At 41.3% G+C, this 19,315-nt stretch overlaps 1 protein-coding gene across 4 annotated transcripts in view; it reads right to left on the bottom strand.

The window, feature by feature from the left end:
• Positions 1-5,720: 5,720 nt before the first annotated feature.
• Positions 5,721-19,315, bottom strand: part of KDM3A (lysine demethylase 3A) — a 56,370-nt gene continuing 42,775 nt past the window's right edge. For all 4 annotated transcript variants that reach the window (XM_070798797.1, XM_070798796.1, XM_019970297.2 and 1 more), the window contains 8 exons: positions 18,880-19,051; positions 14,042-14,129; positions 13,067-13,197; positions 9,231-9,350; positions 9,007-9,146; positions 7,530-7,706; positions 7,314-7,448; positions 5,721-6,443 (listed from right to left, as the gene is read on the bottom strand). In XM_070798797.1, coding sequence (XP_070654898.1) covers positions 6,363-6,443; positions 7,314-7,448; positions 7,530-7,706; positions 9,007-9,146; positions 9,231-9,350; positions 13,067-13,197; positions 14,042-14,129; positions 18,880-19,051 — 1,044 coding nt within the window. In that variant the 3' untranslated portion in view covers positions 5,721-6,362. The remainder of the gene's footprint in view (positions 6,444-7,313; positions 7,449-7,529; positions 7,707-9,006; positions 9,147-9,230; positions 9,351-13,066; positions 13,198-14,041; positions 14,130-18,879; positions 19,052-19,315) is intronic.

Raw genomic sequence — 19,315 nt, forward strand, 5'->3', positions numbered from 1 at the left:
CTGAAATTATACTAAATATCTTTTCTGACAACAAAAGATGAAACTAGAAATCAGTAACAGAGGGAAACTAGAAAACTCACCAATAAGTGAAAATGAAAGTCAAAAAATTAAAAGAACTACTACTTGATCCAGCGCTTATATTTCTGGGTATTTATCTGAAGAAAAGGGAAACACTAATGCAACAATACATGCACGCCCAAGTTCACTGCAGCATTATTTACAATAATCAAGATATAGAAACAACCAAAAAAGAAAAAGGTCACAAAAAAGACAAGGACACTTCCTTTTGCTATTTTTATTCAACATGGAACTAGAAGTTCTAGCCAGAGCAATTAGGCAAGAAAAAGAATTTAAAGGCACCCAGATTGAAAAGGAAGATGTAAAATTGTCCCTATTCATAGATGACATGATCTTATATGTAGAAAACTCAAGATTACACACACACACACACACACACACACACACTGTTAGATACAAATCTGGCAAATCATAGTTTAGCCTTACCTACCTTGAATGTGCTCAGAACACATTAAACCAGAGTTAAGCAAAATCATCTAACCTAAGCCTATTTTATAATAAAGTATTGAAGGCTGAGCACTGAAGAATTGATGCTTTTGAACTGTGGTGCTGGAGAAGACTCTTGAGAGTCCACTGGACAGCAAGGAGATCAAACCAGTCAATCCTAAAGGAAATCAATCCTGAATATTTGTTGGAAGGACTGATGTTGAACCTGAAGCTCCAATAGTTTGTTCACTTAATGTGACAGCCAACTCACTGGAAAAAGACCCTGATGCTAGGAAAAATTGAGGGCAGGAGGAGAAGGGACGACAGAGGGTGAGATAGTTGGATGGCATCATTGACTCAATGGACATGAGTTTGAGCAAACTCTGCGAGAGAGTGAAGGACAGGGAAGCCCGGCATGCTGCAGTCCATGGGGTTGCAAAGAGTAGGACACAACTGAGCAACTGAACAACAATTGAATCTTATGTAACTAATTGAACACTGTACTGAAAGTGAAAAGCAGAATGGCTGTATGGGTAACACCGCTAGTGCTCACAGCTGAAAGCACACTGGGTCTGAAGAATGTTCAAAGCATCAAACTAAAATTAATTGCTGGATGATGATGCTACAGGGTCATCAGTCTTTCTATGAGGCTTGAGAATAGCTGGAAGGAGGAACTGGGGTACAGACCCTTGGTTTAGCAGATACAGTGTTCTTCAGGAAGATAACTAGCTTTGCAGTTTTTCTTCTCTATGGCAAGCAAGAGCTTCCTGAACCTACCTGCCAGGTCTTGCCAATCTCTTATAATTAACAACCATTTCTAACATCTGTACACCACTGGTGATAGTAGCAAACACCTCTGCTAAGTTTCTTTGCTGTGAACTTTTTTGGCGTCTCAGATAGAACTGTTCTTCCTCACCTCAACTTCTTTCTCCAGTTCAATCAGCTCTTCAGTGGAAGGCTCTTCAGCCTCAATGCCAATGGTACTGCAAGTTTTCTTATTATGGTGATAATGGGAAGTGTATTCTTACTCAGATTTCTGAATGCTCTAGGGTTTCTTAAATGGTACATTAGGAAAGACTTTAATTTGAACCCTGCAACATTTCCACCCAAAAACTTAAATGGTCTCTGAATGCCTTGAATACAGGCATTGTATTGAACTCTTGAATGTATGTATGTCCTGACATACAGTTCTCGAATAAGCTTGTTTCATCAGTATTAACTTTTTCTTCTGGCAATTAAAAAAAAACATTTATTTATTTGGCTGCAAGGGGTCAGTTGCAGCCATGGGATGTTCACTGCGTCACTCAGGATCTTTTGTTGCAGCACAAGGACTCTCTAGTTGTGTGTGGACTCAGTAGTTGTGGTCTGTGGACTTAGTTGCTCCGTGAGATGTGGGATAAGTTCCCCAACCAGGGATTGAACCTGCGTCCCTGGCATTGCAATGTGGATTCTGAACTGCTGGACCACCAGGGAAGTCTCTCTGGTGAGTACTTCTCACCCACAATTGTCCTATATAGCTCTTCCTTCAAATCATCAGCACCTTTTAGCATCAGTGCTGCGTCACTGCTGAATTTCACACTATGAAAATCATGATGCCCTTTGAAGCTCTGAAACCTAGCACACGTTGCTATAAACACTTAGGTATAAAGAGTGAATCGAAAAGCCTTCTTACCTTAGCCTAGGGCATCGTTGGCTAAGTGGTATAGCACGTGACAATTTTTCAGTATCATCATTAGACCAGCTCTTTTGTGATGACAGTGTGTTTAATTGATGCTATTCACTGCATCAGATTCACTTCTTAACCTTTAAAATAGTTGAGATCATCAATGGAAATTCCTAACTCATGTGCAGTGACCATTACTGACTGGCTTGCTGCCTTTGTGCTGGGCAATTATCCCGAGTTTTATCTCAAGAGTAATTGCCTTCTTCTTTTTCCCACTAGAAGCAGCAGATGCAGATGGGCATTTTGTAGACATCACAGGATGCAAAAACACAAACCAAGGTACATTTTAAAAAACGCCAGCAACACAGTACACTGAAGAGTATTGGTTGTTTACCCTTGAGGTCATATGGCTGACAGGGAGCTGTCAACATCCATTTCTAATGAAAGCTCTCAAAAGTGAATGTAGAGGGAATGTACCTGAATATATATCGTGTCATATATTACAAGGCCAGAGCTAACATAAAACATACAAAAAATATAAATCATAAAATCTGAAGTTTTAGATGTTGAAAAAATTGAAATCTATAGTTAAAATCTTTCAACTGCATGTTTTCACTGATGAAATGCTTCTACTACACATTTTAGAAATATTACTATAAATACATATAAATCTGTAAATTCCTATCAAAACACTGTTGTAAACTGAACTCATTTTTGAAAGTTGTATTTTTATTATTGTTTCAACTATCTAATTTCTTTCTGATTTCTTCTTGGTCATTCATTTACTTGGAAGTATGTTGCTTAATTTTTCAACATTTGAGGATTTTGTAGTTATTTCCATAGTCATCATAGAACATATTATTTTTTAATATTTAGTTGGCTGTGCCAGGTCTTAGTTGCAACATGTAGGATCTTCAGTTGCAGCTTGCAAACTCTTACTGTGGCCTGGGGGATCCAGGTACCTGACCAGGGATCAAACCCAGGCCCCCTGCCTTGGGAGTGCAGAGTCTTAACCACTAGACCACCAGGGAAGTCCCTATCCCCCACTTTTTGAAAGTCTGCTTTACACTATTTCACATTTATGAAATACCTATGTTAGTACCTGTTTTTGCTAATGGAAAGAAATCTGAAGAGGATTTTTTGTTTTTACAAAAAAAAAAAAAGGCAAAACGTGAAAACAGCATTCAGCGTTTTGTTTTGCAACAAGCTGGAACAGTGGCAGCATACACGCTGAGCCATGAAAGTGGCATTGCCATGCTCCTTTACACAAAACTACACTCGGCGTCAGGGTGCCACAGCTATGAACTGTGTCTGTGGCACCTGTGCCTGATGTCGACTTTGTGTGTCCGTTAGCAAGATGTGTCCTAAGGTACCTACTTCTACGCGTGTGAAAGGTTTCACAGGAAACAAACCTCTTTTCAAACAGTGGGGGAAACCTGTACTTAGAAAAGGCATACTTGTTCCTTCTACCTTTTTCATCAACTGAAAATAAGAATGTCATTTTCTCATTCGACTCCAAAGGTTTTTCCTACTTGGAGTTAATTTTTATTTTGGTTTAAAGATACATAAAAAAATTGATGATTTTAATCATTTTTAAGTGTACAATTCAGTGGTAGTAAGGACATTCACAATGTTGTACAACCATCACCACCATTCATCCCCAGAATTTTTTCATCATCCCAAACAGAAACTCTGTGTCCATTAAACAGTAACTTCCACTTCCGCTTCCTCTCAGCCCCAGGACCCATCACCGTACTTCCTGCTCTATTCTAGGAGTATGACTGTTCCTCATTATAAGAGGATCATATAGTATCTCATTCTGTGTGTCTGCCGTTATCTCACTTAGCATATTTTCAAGACTCGTCCATGTTGTAGCAGGTGTCAGAATTTCTTTCAAGACTGAAAAATATTCCACTGTATATAAATGCCTCTTTGCTTATCTGTTCATCTGTTGGGCTGTCTCCACTTTTGGCTCTTGTGAATAATGCTGCTGTGAACATGAGTGTACCAGTATCTGCTTGAATCCTTGCTTTTGATTCTTTTGAGTTTAAACATAGGAGTGGAGTTGCTGGATCATATGTTAATTCTATGTTTAAGAGGAACTTTATCCAGATTTACGAAAATACTGTTAAAATTGCTTAAGGTTATCCAGGAATTTACAACTTCCCTTGTACACCATTTTTTCTTGCATAATGATATGGGTTTTCTTTCCTGAGAAATTCTGGCTGTTATCTGAAAATGTCAGTAATGAACAAGGAAAATAATTTTTAGGGGTCTAGACTTAACCCATCCCTCACCAATCTCTTGATTCTCTGACTTATTGTCAAACCTGTACTTTTCTGTGTCTGCTAAGTAAATATTTCTCTATAGTTCCCTGTTACTCAACCCTGAACTGTATCTTTTTACCGATCTTTTGGTTTGTAAAAGATCTTTTTTCTGCTTCTTAACTCATGTGCTGAATTTCTAATTTTAATGTCTCATTTCTGTATTCAGCTTCTTTCCCAATCTGGTCATTTATGGCAACCTCATTCTTTTATCATATCCCCATACACCCATTTCTTCACGCATACTAAATGTTTCAGAATATAAAGTACTGGATCATTCCAGAATTTACAAACATTGCAGGTTTAATATAGCAGTTTGCAGGTTTGCATTGACTCTTGCTCATGGGAGCTTTCAATTTTTTTATTTGTGGGCATCTGATTATAAGTAATAAGTCCTTGGAATTATCTTTGGGATTCCTTTGAGGTCTGGCTTGATGGTGATTTCTTCAGTAGAGAATTCAACTTTTCATCTTCTTTTGGCTATTGGGGATTTCTAACCAACAGTGCCAATTCTAGATCCAAAACTGTATAAAGGAGCTTCTGGTAAGACATTCCCAAGGAAGATGTTTCCCACTAATAGATATTTCCATTTATTCTTTTCAGAAAACTTTATGTTTTTGAAAGTTCATCCATTAAAGATTTTGGCTTGAGGTGGGTTGGCATTAGGTATGCATCTTTGACTTACCACTCTGAGCTCACAGGTAAAAACCCAGGCTCCAGGCCTTGTCTATGTTACTTGATTTCAATTTAATCATTTTAGTACAGCTAGAGCTGTTTATGAAAATCAACAAGGTATAGAAAACTGGCTTCTTTATGAATTTCCTTTCTTCATAGAGATGATTATTTTTGATACTACAGTTTTAAAACTTCTAATAATTTCATTTTCTTTTGTAAACTCTTGAATTATAAAGGGTCAGAAGAGAGACAAAGTGTTTTGACCTCTTAACTTTTTAGAATCATTTAGCTAGTCACCATTTGGTTTTTCGGTTAATTTTCATTTCCAAAGGTAGTTAATCAGTGGTGTTTCTTTACAAAAATGTGACAGGAGTTTCCACTTGGCTGGGGAGGAACTTGTTTCCATGTGAGCACTGTAATACCCATTCAGAAATCACTATAACATCGAATTTCTGTGCTTTTAGGATGACTTCCTGGTGTAAACTCTTACACCCATTAATACTGATGAAATGTGTGTTGACTCTGCAACCAGAGAATAATGCCAATAAACTGAGTCAAAACATTATATGAATACTTTAATGCAAAATGCTTAACACTTAAAATTAGCAAAGCTTCAATTTAAATTAAAACTCCATTTAACTAAAGCTGGTTAACCCCAAGAATTGTACAGTAGTTGACTTCTGCTATATAATGCCAGTCCTAATGCAATACAGTATAAGAACTGCATTGTTGGTGGTCGCTTCCTCCACTGTTCTTCTGAACCCTAAGGGCTGGGAGAGAGGGTACTCAGACAGACACAACAAAACACAACCCAAATCAACTGTGTGGTGGTTCCTAAGAGTTATAATCCATTTGATTAAACTGTCCAACCACACAGCTGGGGAGTAACTGCAGATGTTGTTCCAAAACTGAGAAGGGGTTCTGTCTTTACAGGTGGGTAGAAGCTCTGCACTAGGTGAGAAGTCACAGTTTTAAAGGATGCATGTTCTGTAAATAGTTACTACATATACACATTTAGTGTCTGTAAACACTAGAAATATACATTAGACAGAGTACCCCCTTACCAGGTGGGTACAGTTTAAAAAAGAAGATGAGGTAACATGAGTCTCAAAGTCCACAGGAATCCTGCCTGAAGAGTTTGAACAGCTGCCAGTAATTCACTTCCAATGTGCAGGGGTAAGGTGCCTCTGGGACCCTCAGGGTTTGCCAAAACTGGATTCACTGGCTTTCAGCATAGCAACCGCATCTTTTACTGCATGGTAGATAACATTCTTCACCTGATCGAAATGAGAGAAAATATGGTCAAGTTTAGCATTAAATCTAAAATCTGTCCACTGAGAAGAAACTTTCCCCCTACCAATTTCATTACCATGCTCTTGGAACTTAAGACTAAAATTCAATATGAAATGTTAATAATACCTGAAAGGCCCCTGGGATCCTTGGAGGCTTTTATACACATTTTAAACCCATGCCTCCTTTGAAGAAATGAAAAGCTCATTCTCCCCCTTCCACAGGCTTTGATCCTATGTGGCCCTGCCCTCATTGAGTGCAGAGAGAAGCAACTCCCAGGGTACAGCTCTCTTTTTCAGGGTTTATATATGTCCCTAGTTTTCTAAACGAAATCACATATTTTAGATCATTCACTACTGCAAGCCTCTAAACCAAAGTGAGATTCCCTTCTGGTTTATTCCTCCTTTGCCTAAGTAGGTAGTAGAACCAGCCAGTTCATCAACTCACTGTTACCTAGTGTGATATGGCCAAGTTCATGGACTATTTTTTTTGTTGACAGGAAATAAGGATTTATTGGTGGGCATGAGTAAGGAAGGGACAGCACTAAGGCTCTCCTGAGTGCAGGGCCCGCCATTTGTCCAGGGGCCCAAGATTAAGGATGTATTTGACTCCACAGTGATCTGGGATGAGCTGCTTTTCTGCAACCATGTTTTTAAATTCATCCACATTAAACTTAGTAAATCCCCACTTCTTAGAGATGTGGATGGACCTTCTGGTGGCCAGGGAATTTGAACTTGGCCCTGTGGAGGGCTTCAATCATACGCTCCTTGTTCTACAGCTTGGTATGGATGGACATTCACTGACAAAGGGCCATGAAGTCAGAATCAGAGAATGCCCGGGATCACAGCTATTTTTACCTGTAATTTATCTTCGTGGTTTGTATGAGTCTGTGACAGATAGCGGAATTCCTGAGTAAGCCAGAAGCAGTGCTTAACATGTTCTGGAGAAACAAAATCTTCAGCCACCTTGATACAGCTATATAGGTTATGAACCTGGAAAACAAGAAGCCACATCAGTAACACAAGCCACATCAGTAGTGTATGGAGAATAAAGAATACAATAATGGTTCTTGCCTGATGTGGCGCTCCTGCTGGGATAAATACCACATCTCCAAGAAACTGCACAATAGCCCAGCCTTGAACCCCATACTCTTGATGCAAACGCTTCCTCAGTGATCGGTCTAAATACCAGCTCTGATCATGAATGGGATCGTGGTCGGCGGGGTTTTCCTGACCTTGCTCTTCTGACACCTAGAATACATTCCAAAGGTTATGAAACTGAGTTACGTGCTAGGGCTCCAGGAGGGCATTTGGCCCCTTGAACAATGTGGACGGTCAGTAAACGTCAGGCCTTCTTCAACATAAGCCCTGGCTGGCAGAAAGAGAAAATAGTACTCAAAGACAATAACTGAATGGACCAAGAGGAGACTGATAGAAAATGTGGGTTCCTTTGTCATTTCCTATAAACCAAGAAAATGTGGGTTCCTTTGTCATTTCCTATAAACCACAACTGGCAGTCTGCATTATTTTTGTAAATACTGTGTTTGGACAATGTTTTGGCCTAGACTTTTGAATGTAAATAGACTTAAGCTCCTTAAAAATAGATTTATTGCTCTGCAGTTGTTAAAAACCTCTAATTCACTTAACAATTTGAGTTATGAAACAGTCCCAAAGATGGCTACAGATGAAACTTGTTTATTCTAGACCAGTATTGGGCAGCACAGATTCAGGGTGACACTATCAAAGGAACAACATGGTGACCAGGAGGTCCTCTGGAGGAACCAAGTTATCCTTAGCAAAAGACATCCTGATTGAGGCCAACACTGGTTAAGGATCTAACTTGGCACAAGGCTAGGACCTTGCGTATCCATTCCTCATGAACAAATGAAGAGTACCAGCCATAAACATCTGTGTTAAAACTAGCAGCCTCAGTGGCAAACAGGTTAAAAATTGAACATGCCCATCTGTGTCTAGAACAAAGGATTCCACACAGAACCCTTGCTGAATAACCTAACTACTGGAATCTTGGGATCTTCAAAGTCCCTGTATACCTCTCCCATGACCCTTCATAAGTTGACAGCCACCAGCAGGGTGTGAGGTCTCCCTGACCTACTACCACATGAGGGTGGACAAAACCAGCAGAGACCTGATTAACTCACTTGGAACACAGCTCTCAAGGGCAAAGAAATGATACATGGATTTCTGAAGTGCTTAGGTTTTTAGGGCTGTAAAAATAGATATTATGTGATGATCAGAGGAACTACCATGAAGGTGAAGGCAGAGCACAAAACCCTCCAAATTCACTGGAACATAAAACACAGACATGAGAAACAAAACAAGTTCCCCCCCTTTCAAAGATGTGAGCCTAATCATCTAGAAACCGATGATCCTTAGAAACCAGCTTTAGCCTACCCAATCTGAGATGCACAGGTTTAACATTTGAGGTTGTGATTATTTGTCAGTGACCCAGTCAGGTCTTGACATGTAGTAATTAATAATACTGCCGTTCTGCGCGTTTCTCTCTTCACATGCCACAGGGTAAGGAGCACACCTTTTTAAGAAATTCTCGTATCTTCTCTGTGTCCTTAGCAGCATATATGTGCCAGAGAGCTCCTGGCTTCTCTTTTCCTTCAATAAATCGCTTTATTGTGAGTTCATCAGAATCTCCATCTTGGATAGTTTTAAGGACTTCTGGAGCAAGAGAAGGCAAATATCAGATCACACATGTTCCAGCTCAGAGAGTAAGCCCCACTTTTTTTATGCTTAGGATCCTACCTTCTTCTTGGTCACACTGTCCTTTGGGAATTCCCACATAGACCATGACATTAGCTGCATCAGATACATCTAGGTGAAGATTTGTTGTTCCATATTTCCGATCTTCTGGAGTAATTAATCCTGCAGGCAGAAAAGCCTGAAATTTACTGAACTAGCACAGGCTGCCACAGTCTTTCCCACTCCCTGGAATGCTACTGCTAAGTCACTTCAGTCATGTCCGACTCTGTGTGACCCCAGAGACGGCAGCCCACCAGGCTCCCCCGTCCCTAGAATTCTCCAGGGAAGAACACTGGAGTGGGTTGCCATTTCCTTCTCCAATGATGAAACTGAAAAGTGAAAGTGAAGTCGCTCAGTTGTGTCCGACCCTCAGCGACCCCATGGACTGCAGCCTACCAGGCTTCCCCGTCCATGGGATTTTCCAGGCAAGAGTACTGGAGTGGGGTGCCATTGCCTTCTCCAACTCCCTGGAATACTTGGCCACAAAATTTAAAATCTACCTTTCTAAGCATGGAAGAGTAACAGAACAATATTCAATATTAAGTTATTTTATCCTTTCAACTTTGAATAAATATTAAATGTTTACGTTTGTAAGAATAAAAAAACAAGTTCTAATACTAGTTTCTGGTGCTAGGCAAAATACCTGAAAATCTGGATGAAATTTAAATAAAATATGGATAAAAGAAAAAAAGACAAAAGGGCTTTTTAAAAATAAGCCAGTATGCTGACAAGAAAAGAAAGTCAACACTAGAAAGTAGGACTTGGGAAGGTAAGTGGACCACTGAGGCTGGGATTTGCCAAAAGGATGTCTGCTCAACCAGGCGAGCTCAAGCTTTCAAGCTTTGGTTGTCACAGCCGAGGACTCTGGGGTAAGACATAAGATGGGGATTCTAACACAACACTTCCCTACCCCTGCCCCAAACAAACACAGAAAGCTAGGACCTAAAATGACTATGTACTCAGTCACACTTGGATCCCTCAACGATGGAAGAGGTTGAGCCAGGCAGAGGCTTCCTAGGCGCTATTGGTAAAGAACCCGCCTGCTGATGCTGGAGACATAGAGTCACAGGTTCAATCCCTGGGTCAGGAAGATCCCCTAGAGGAGGACATGGCAACCCACTCCAGTATTCTTGCCTGGAGAATCCCATGGACAGAGGAGCCTGGCAGGCTATAGTCCATGGCATCACACAGAGTCAGACATGACTGAAGCACCTTAGCACACATACACGAGTCAGAGCATGAGGTCCATGCTGGTGCTCATAACCTGAGAATCTAATCTCCTCCCCCAGAAGAAAGCCTATTTGCTCAGCATTCACCTTGAGGCTCATCAAGCCTTGCGGTTACCTTGGATCCCCATCCTGACATGAGGACACTGCTTCTTGACTGGGCACAGAGCCAAGCATGGCTCAGGATGGGCAAGCCAAGGCTGTTTTCTAACCCGCCAGGCCCTGCAACTTAAGCCCTGTCTTGTTTGGAGGCCAAGGAATTTCTCTCTGGCTTGCAGGGGCCTCTGGTTTAGGAGCAGCCATATACACAGGAGCCAACACCTTATCATTTCAACCTGGGATCATGGCCCTAGGGCTTAGCTGCAGTTTCCCTTCTTTCCAGTGTGCTGCAACGCCAGCCCTAGGAGTGAGTAAAGCATTAGATATTGGACAAAATCATAGGATATATGAGATTTTCTTTAAAATAGTAAAGGAAAAAGTATGAAGAGAGGAAATAAGGAAACAACTATGGAAAAAAAGTCTGAGAGCTGTTGTAACTGGGAGACGAGTACATGGGAAGTCACTGTCCTAGACTCAGGTTTTCAGTGCATTTACTTTTCTATAGTAAAATGCAAACAAGTATAATTTGAGAAGAAAAAAGGCAGTGTGATAGGTGGCAACTGAATTAAATGAATAGGTATTAATGACAACATGGAGGAATATCCCTAAGTCTGATTCCATTCATATAAAGTTCAAAAGTAGGTTAAATACTGAAAAAACATTCTGCAGTAATACAAATATATGGTAAAATTATAAATGTAAGGAAATGATAAGCATAAATGTCAGGATGTGGGCTAACACTGGGAGCAGAAGGAAGCAGACGGAGCTGGGAGGAGTGAGGAAAGGTGAACACATCTCAGAGTGACATCAGAAGCTGCTTGCTGGTTTGGCCAGTGGAACCAAAAACAATGGTCCCAGGGAAAGGATTCCCATGAAAGAAAATCCTGAAACAAAACACGCCATGGACTTTCACGCAAAGAACATAAGCAGACACAGTAGGGGCTGCTAGGTGACAGATCACTGGGGCTGGAGATTGGTTCAAGCCTGGAAATCAGGAGACTTTAGACCTAGTCCCATACCTGTTACTAGACGCCCCTTGGGTCTCCTAGTCAGGTCAATGTCCCCTCTATCATCCTCAAGTCCTGGTCCCTATTTGTAAAACTACTGGTGGTGGTGGAGCTGAAAAGAGGTTGACTTGTGATCTTTCCAAAGAGCCTTTCACTCTACTTTGTCTCCTGGAGAAGTCACTGCTCAGTCACCCAACTTTTGAAAAATGACTGCTCATTAGTGAGGTTTATCATGAAGTGGAAGATGTTTGAAAATGAACATGTTTTCATTATTTCCACCCCTAACTGGTTACTCTAAATGGGAACAATTTTGATATGAAAAGCTATTATAGAGTGGCACTGCCATCTATCAATTGGATCTAGGAGGAAAAGACCTCTATCGAGCTATTTACCACATATATAGACTATTTATATTAAAAACATCTCAGGTAACCACTTCTACCTTATACAGCTTTCTAATTTCTATTAGACCTGGATAATCATGATGAAACATTACACCATTTGCTTTAGTAGAAAAGTGCTTCCATTCATGTAAATCTGTTGTAAATCCTCACTGTGAACAGAACACACCCTGCAATCCCAGCCATCCAGCTGCTTTGAAGGGCTCAGAGGAAGGCAGCACAGCTGCAGAACAGGCTGCTGCCCCATAACACAGGCAGAGCTCTCTAAACTGAGACCTGAAGAGCAAGGGGAAATGGGCACGGGCAAGGGGACTACTGCCAGCTGTGTCCTCTCCCCTAGACCACCTCCCAGCCCACCCTGGCAGAACTATCTTGGGCACCTGGACTGTGGGAACTCCCCAAAATAAAGGCCTCTCTGGGAATGTTCCCTGACCTCACTCCAGGTGGTTCCTGGCCTGACTCCACTGTAAGAACTGGGGGCTAAGGTCCAAACCCTCGCTCCCGCTCCCCCAACGGTGTCTGGAGAACATGGCAAAGATGCCAAAGAGGGTTTGCCACCCTCGAGTCTGAGACACTGGAATTGGGACTAGGTGAGGAAGGAATAACAATGAAATACAAATTCAAAGAGTATGTTTAATACTAACTCAAATAACTGAACACTACCCACCAGCACAGAACACTGCATTTAAGTGCATCTGATGTTAAAACAGCTGAAATTCCAGCAGACTGACCTAAATGTCCAGCAACATTAAAACAATGAATAAACTGACCTTCATTAAATGAGGTACCATGCAACCATCAAAAATGATGATGCAATCATCATAAAAACCACTGAGCAACATGTAAAACTTTTCTTGTATAATATTAAGTATAAGAGAAAATTTTTATTAAAAAATGGCATATGCCCTACAACTGCAATTAAGAAAGGGAAATATACATACACGTGGCCAAGGGATGAAAGGAAATATGCAATAATGAAGACCACTGCTACGTTAAAGGGTAGGATTACAGACATCTTCTCTCCCTCCCCCAAAACCAATGTTACAAATATTTTAATGTGTTTTACTTCTGTAATAATCTTTTCAAGTTAACCATTTCTTTCTTACCATAAGCATTATACATCTTGGGACCCAGATCTGGCCTAACAAAGTAGTTTGGCAGCCGTGAGGCCAAGTTTAGTTTGCCGTCTCTCCTTGTGTACTCAGGCAGTGGAATGTTGGCCATCAGATCATCAAACCTAGAAGAAGAAGACAATGAATTTGCAAAATAAGCTTGCATTTCTAATCACTTATATGTGGGATCTCTATATGACACAAATGAACCTGTCTGTGGAAACAGAATCAGAGACACAGAGAGACTGGTGGTTGCCAAGGCAGAGATGGGTGGGAGACAGCTGAACTGGGAGTCTGGGATTAGCAGATACAAACTGGTAAATACAGAACTGATAAATACCAAGGTCCTTCTGTGTAGCACAGGGAACTATATTTAATATCCTATGATAAACCACAATGAAAAAGAATATGAAAAAGAATGGGTGTATATATATAAACTGAATCACTTTTCTGTATAGTAGAATAACGCAACATTGTAGTTCAACTATACTTCAATATAAATGAAAAAAACATTTAAGGTTAGAATTGCAGTGCTTATGAACAAAGTATTCTTTCTCTCCTACAGCACACATATATCAAAATAATCTAGAAAAAAAAAATCTAGAACACTGCAGACAAAAGATCTGAGCAAAAACTTCCTGATATGAAGTAACACTAAGGGATATATAATTCCTTAGTTCTGAGCATTCAAGGTTCAAGCGCAAATCAGGAAAATGGATCAAGCAATTCCACTGTCTTGTCTAAAGCAATGTCACTACATTCTACCCAACCCTAACATGCCTGATCTCACTCCTGCCTACAAATGAGTGCACGCATGCCTGAGTCAGCCTTTTCTCTGGCAGAGCACCACAGTGGAAACAAAGAGGGTTTTCATTAGTGAGCCACATTTAAAAGTCAGTAACTTCTTCATCTCACCAGGATCATTATTTCTCAAGAAAAGGACCATCTCTCCCCCTCCCATAATCGTACCTGGAGGGCATCATATCTCTAAAATCTTCTCCTGGTGGCCAGTCCTTAAGTTTCAACACCATTGGCTCTTTTTCATTTTTCAAGCGGTCTGAAAGGTAACCAGAATTATTGAATTGTTACTATTTATAACTCGGAAACAGATCAAAATCAATGGCAATTAGCACTTAATGCCTTAACAATGCAAATAAAATGTATTTGTCTTTGCAAAATCTTTATAACCTAACACATCTGGTTCAGTTCAGTTGCTCAGTCATATCCAACTCTTTGCGACCTCACAGACTGCAGCACGCCAGGCTTCCCTGTCCATCACCAACTCCCAGAGCTTGCCCAAACTCATGTCTATTGAGTTGGTGATGCCATCCACCATCTCATCCTCTGTCGTCCTCTTCTCCTGCCTTCAAGCTTTCCCAGCATCAGGGTCTTTTCTAATGAGTCGGCTCTTCACATCAGGTGGCTGAAGTACTGGAGCTTCAGCATCAGTCTTTCAATGAAAATTCAGGACTGATTTCTTTTAAGATTGACTGGTTTGATCTCTTGTAGTCCAAGGGACTCTCAAGAATCTTCTCCAACGCCATCTGAACAGTTCAAAACCATCAATTCTGTGGTGCTTAGCCTTCTTTATGGTTCAATTCTCACATCCATACATGACTACTGGAAAAACCATAGCTTTGATTCTATGGACCTTTGTCAGCAAAGTATTATCTCTGCTTTTTAAGATGATGTCTAGGTTGGACATAGCTTTTCTTCCAAGGAGCAAGTGTGATAATTTCAAGGCTGCAGTCACCATCTACAGTGATTTTGAAGCCCAAGAAAATAAAGTCTGTCACTCTTTCCCTTGTTTCATCTATTTGCCATGAAGTAATGGGACCAGATGCCATGATCTTAGTTTTTTGAATGTTGAGATTTAAGCCAGCTTTTTCACTCTCCTCTCTCACCAAGAGGTCTTTTCCTTTTCTTTTTTTTTTCCCTCCCCTTTCATCAAGAGGTTCTTTAGTTCCTCTTTACCATAAGGGTGGTGTCATCTGCATATCTGAGGTTATTGATTTTTCTCCCAGCAACCTTGATTCCAGCTTGTGCTTCATCCAGTCCAGTGTTTCTCATGATGTACTCTGTATGTAAGTTAAATAAGCAGGATGACAATATATAGCCTTGACGTATTCCTTTGCCAATTTGGAACCAGTCTGTTGTTCCATGTCTGGTTTTAACTGTTGGTCTTGACCTGTATACAGATTTCTCACGAGGCAGAAAAGATGTTCTGATACTCCCATCTCTTTAAGAATTTTCCACAGTTTGTTGTGATCCACACAAAGGCTTTAGCGTAGTCAATGAAGTAGATGTTTTTCTGAATTTCTCTTGCTTTTTCTATGATCCAACAGATGTTGGCAATTTGATCTCTGGTTCCTCTGCCTTTTATAAATACATTTTGAACATCTGGAAGTTCTTGGTTCATATACTGTTGAAGCCTGGCTTGGAGAATTTTGAGCATTACTTTGTTTGCGTGTGAGAGAAGTGCAATTGTGTGGTAGTTTGAGCATTCTTTGGTATTGCCTTTCTTTGGGTATGGAATGAAAACTGACCTGTTTTCCAGCCCTGTGGCCACTGCTGAGTTTTCCAAATTTGCTGGCATATTGCAGCACTTTCACAGAATCATCTTTTAGGATTTGAAATAGCTCAGCTGGAATCCCATCACCTCCACTAGCTTTGTTCATAGTGATACTTCCAAGGTGCACTTGACTTCGCACTCCAGGATGTCTGGCTCTTGGTGAGTGATCACTCCATCGTAGTTATCCAGGTCATTAAGATCTTTTTTGTAGAGTACTTCTGTGTATTCTTGCCACCTCTTAATATTTTCTGCTTCTGTTCCATTCTGTCCTTTATTGTGCCCATCTCTGCATGAAATGTTTCTTACGTATCTCTCATTTTCTTGAAGAGATCTCCAGTCTTTCCCATTCTATTATTTTCCTCTATTTCTTTGCACTGAAGGCTTTATTCTCTCTCCTTGCTAGTCTTTGGAACTCTGCATTCAGATGGATGTATTTTTCCTTTTTCTCCTTTGCCTTTTGCCTCTCTTCTTTTGATACACAAATATTAACTTTAACATTCACATCCTGCAAATTACCAACCATTTTATTTATTCAGTGTCAAGAAATCCATTATACCCAGCAAGGGGTAGTAAAATAAAGATCACTGAGTAATTTGTATTCAAGCCCTGTCTTCTCTGGATTCTCTTTGAGAGCCCTGTTTCAAACTGCTTCTTTGAGATCTTAGCTGCTCCCTTTTGTCCATGTTACATAGGTAGTGTTTTGATAGATCCAGTTTCCTCCTATACAGTATTCCAGAAGAAGTAAGCAGCTTCCCAAATAACAAACAGCATAACACTTTAACAATCAAAGGTCACAGATGTCTAGAAACCCCAGTTTTCTGAGGCCAGCATGAAACAGAAATGACTTATTTTGCTCAGAGAGACTGAAACAACCTGATGTTCTGTCCAGAGACAGTGGGCCCACTCCTCCCACCCTCCAACCACCCTCCCCCACCACCCCATCTTCTGGATGATACATAGAGGGTTTAGTCAGACTATTTTCCTGTAATAGACAATTAACCATTCCAGGTCATGTCAAGGAACTAAGAACCTCTAATTGAAAAAGATATGCTGAAATTACAATTTATAGCCATGACTCATTATGATTAACAGCAACGATAACTATTATTTCACACCTCTTACTGTGTTCTAGCCTCTGCTGAGTGTTTTAAATCCATTTAGTTCTTACAACTCAATCCAATATCCCAGTGACTTCTGGCACTACATAATAGTCCTACTTTTGGATGAGGAAATTGACTGAGGTCAATTGACTGAAAGATGACTGAGGTCATCCAGCTATTAAGCAGTAAGAACTGAAACTGGAACCCAGGTTTGACTTCAAACCCTATGTTCTTGAGGACTAATGTTTATATACAAGTGTTTCATGGTCAAACAAGTACTGTCCCATAATCTAACTTAAATAGGTGCACAACAAACACAGGAAAATACAGGATACAGTGTTTGCTCAGAACATCAATGACATTTCAGTGTGGGTGGTGTGCTGGGGTCTGGCCAGAAGAATGATCAATATGGAAAAGGCAGGCTGCCATGGACTTTGGGCTGCCTTAACCATCTGCAGGCATGAGTAAGTGTGAGCCCTAGAAAAATGAAATAAGCGAGTTCACATACACAGCAAGTACATATCAAGAGTCAGGATCTGAACCCAGGCCTAAATGGAATGCACACTGTGGTATGTGTGCCTCTATATCCTCTTTTGCCAACAAAGATCCCTCCAGTCAAAGCTATGGTTTCTCAAGTAGTTCATATAGGAATGTGAGAGTTGGACCATAAAGAAAGTTGAGCATCAAAGAATTGATGCTTTTGAATTGTGGTGTTGGGAGAAGACTCTTGAGAGTCCCTTGGACTGCAAGATCAAACCAGTCAATCTTAAAGGAAACCAACCTTGAATATTCACTGGAAAGACTGATACTGAAGTTCCAATACTTTGGCCACCTGATGTGAAGAGACATCAGGTGGAAAACTCACTGGAAAAGACCGTGATACTGGGAAAGACTGAGGGCAGGAGGAGAAGGGGTCAACAGAGGATGAGACAGTTGGACAGCATCATTGACTCAATGGACATGAGTTTGAGAAAACTCAGGGAAGACAGCAGAGGACAGAGGGGCCTGGCATGCTGCAGTCCATGGGGTCACAAAAGTCAGACAGGACTGAGCAACTGAATGACAACAAGATCCCCTTTCAAAGGACCTGCTGCCCTCACAGCTTTGAGGTCAGCCTCAGGTGCAGAGAGCTGCCCTGCCAGGTCTTGCCCTTCCCATGGCCTGAGGGAGGTGAGGGGATACAGGCCCTGACTCTTCCTCACTTCAGCCCAGTCTGAGACCACGAGGGGCGACGCTTGCTCCAGAGCTCCCTGTCAGGTGTGCCACGGCTTCACTAACTACACTGCACCTGCCTCCTCTTTCATTTCATAGACTTTGATTCCCAGGTAAACATCTGACATCTGAAACTCCACCTTAACCTTCATGTGTAGAAACCTCCGTTACACTCCACTTAAAGTCAGCTATACCTGGTTATAAAGTTTGTTCAAAGTGTGGGCCATAACCTGTAAATGTGAATAACAGACAAAAAGGAAGCAAGAAATTACAAGGTAAAGGTATACCTTAAAAGAATGAGAAATGAGCAAACCTGAATTGAGAGTCTACAGATGAACTGGCCAAACCCTCTCGAGGGGGCAGGAGCCTGACGACAGGTGCTGGGGCTCACAGGGCGCTTGTAAACACGTTACTGACTGGCCAGTCACATAAAGCACCCAGCCTCAGCACCAGACACACAGCCCCCTGACCAAGTAAGGAGGCAGTAACCAGGCTCAGCTGTGTGGAAAAGGACTCAATTCTCTGGCACTTTCAGCTCGGCTTGTCCTGTTAAACATACTGACAATCTTCTTGTTAAATAGCAAAGCTACATAAAACCACCACCCTGGAGGCACAAGCCCCGGCTCTGTGTTCCCCGTCCCCCGCCATTGGGCACATGTCTGTCACAGGACAGACACAGAGTCACCTGAAGAAGAGGTGACTAAAATCTCACTCTCAAAGAACTACCAAGAGAATCTGCCTCTGTTCAAATGCACAGAATTTGTAAAAAGAAAGGGAGGAGGAGGTAAGATAGGAATTTTAAACTCCAGACTCACAGAAAATACTGCTGCTCCCACTGAAGGACAGTCGGCTCCTGCTGCTCCTGTGCCCACCCCCAACCCCACTTCACACCCTCAGCCCCTTAAAGGGTCTGTAATACGTACTCGGAACATCTTCAAAGCCATCCCAGAAGTCTCCTACTGTTGCTCCTGTGATGATTTCATTGGTTCTGCAGTTAACGAGGTCAACTTCCTGGTTTCCAAACTCCCTCCTGAAGGACTCGGGTTTCCAGAGTTCAGTGTTCAGCTTGTGGTGCACCCCTGACACCATCACTGGCTAGGAGAGGAGAATGAAGACTTCGGTTTGAACTCCCCCAGCCCTGTCCCCTCTCCCAAGGCTGCCCCTCCTCAAACAGCTGCTGATTTTTTTCTCTGAGGCTGGTCCTTAGGTTCAGCTCCCAAAATGACATCATAGTCCTCTGTGTTCATACAGCATTTCGTGTCTTTGCTTACCTGCTACACACACCCCTTGCTCTCAAATTAACTAGCAAGCTTTGAAAAGGAAGGATCATACCTTCTGACTCAGATCCCACGACTCACA

Source organism: Bos indicus, chromosome 11 (assembly GCF_029378745.1).
Source record: "Bos indicus isolate NIAB-ARS_2022 breed Sahiwal x Tharparkar chromosome 11, NIAB-ARS_B.indTharparkar_mat_pri_1.0, whole genome shotgun sequence".
Classification (NCBI taxonomy): domain Eukaryota; kingdom Metazoa; phylum Chordata; class Mammalia; order Artiodactyla; family Bovidae; genus Bos; species Bos indicus.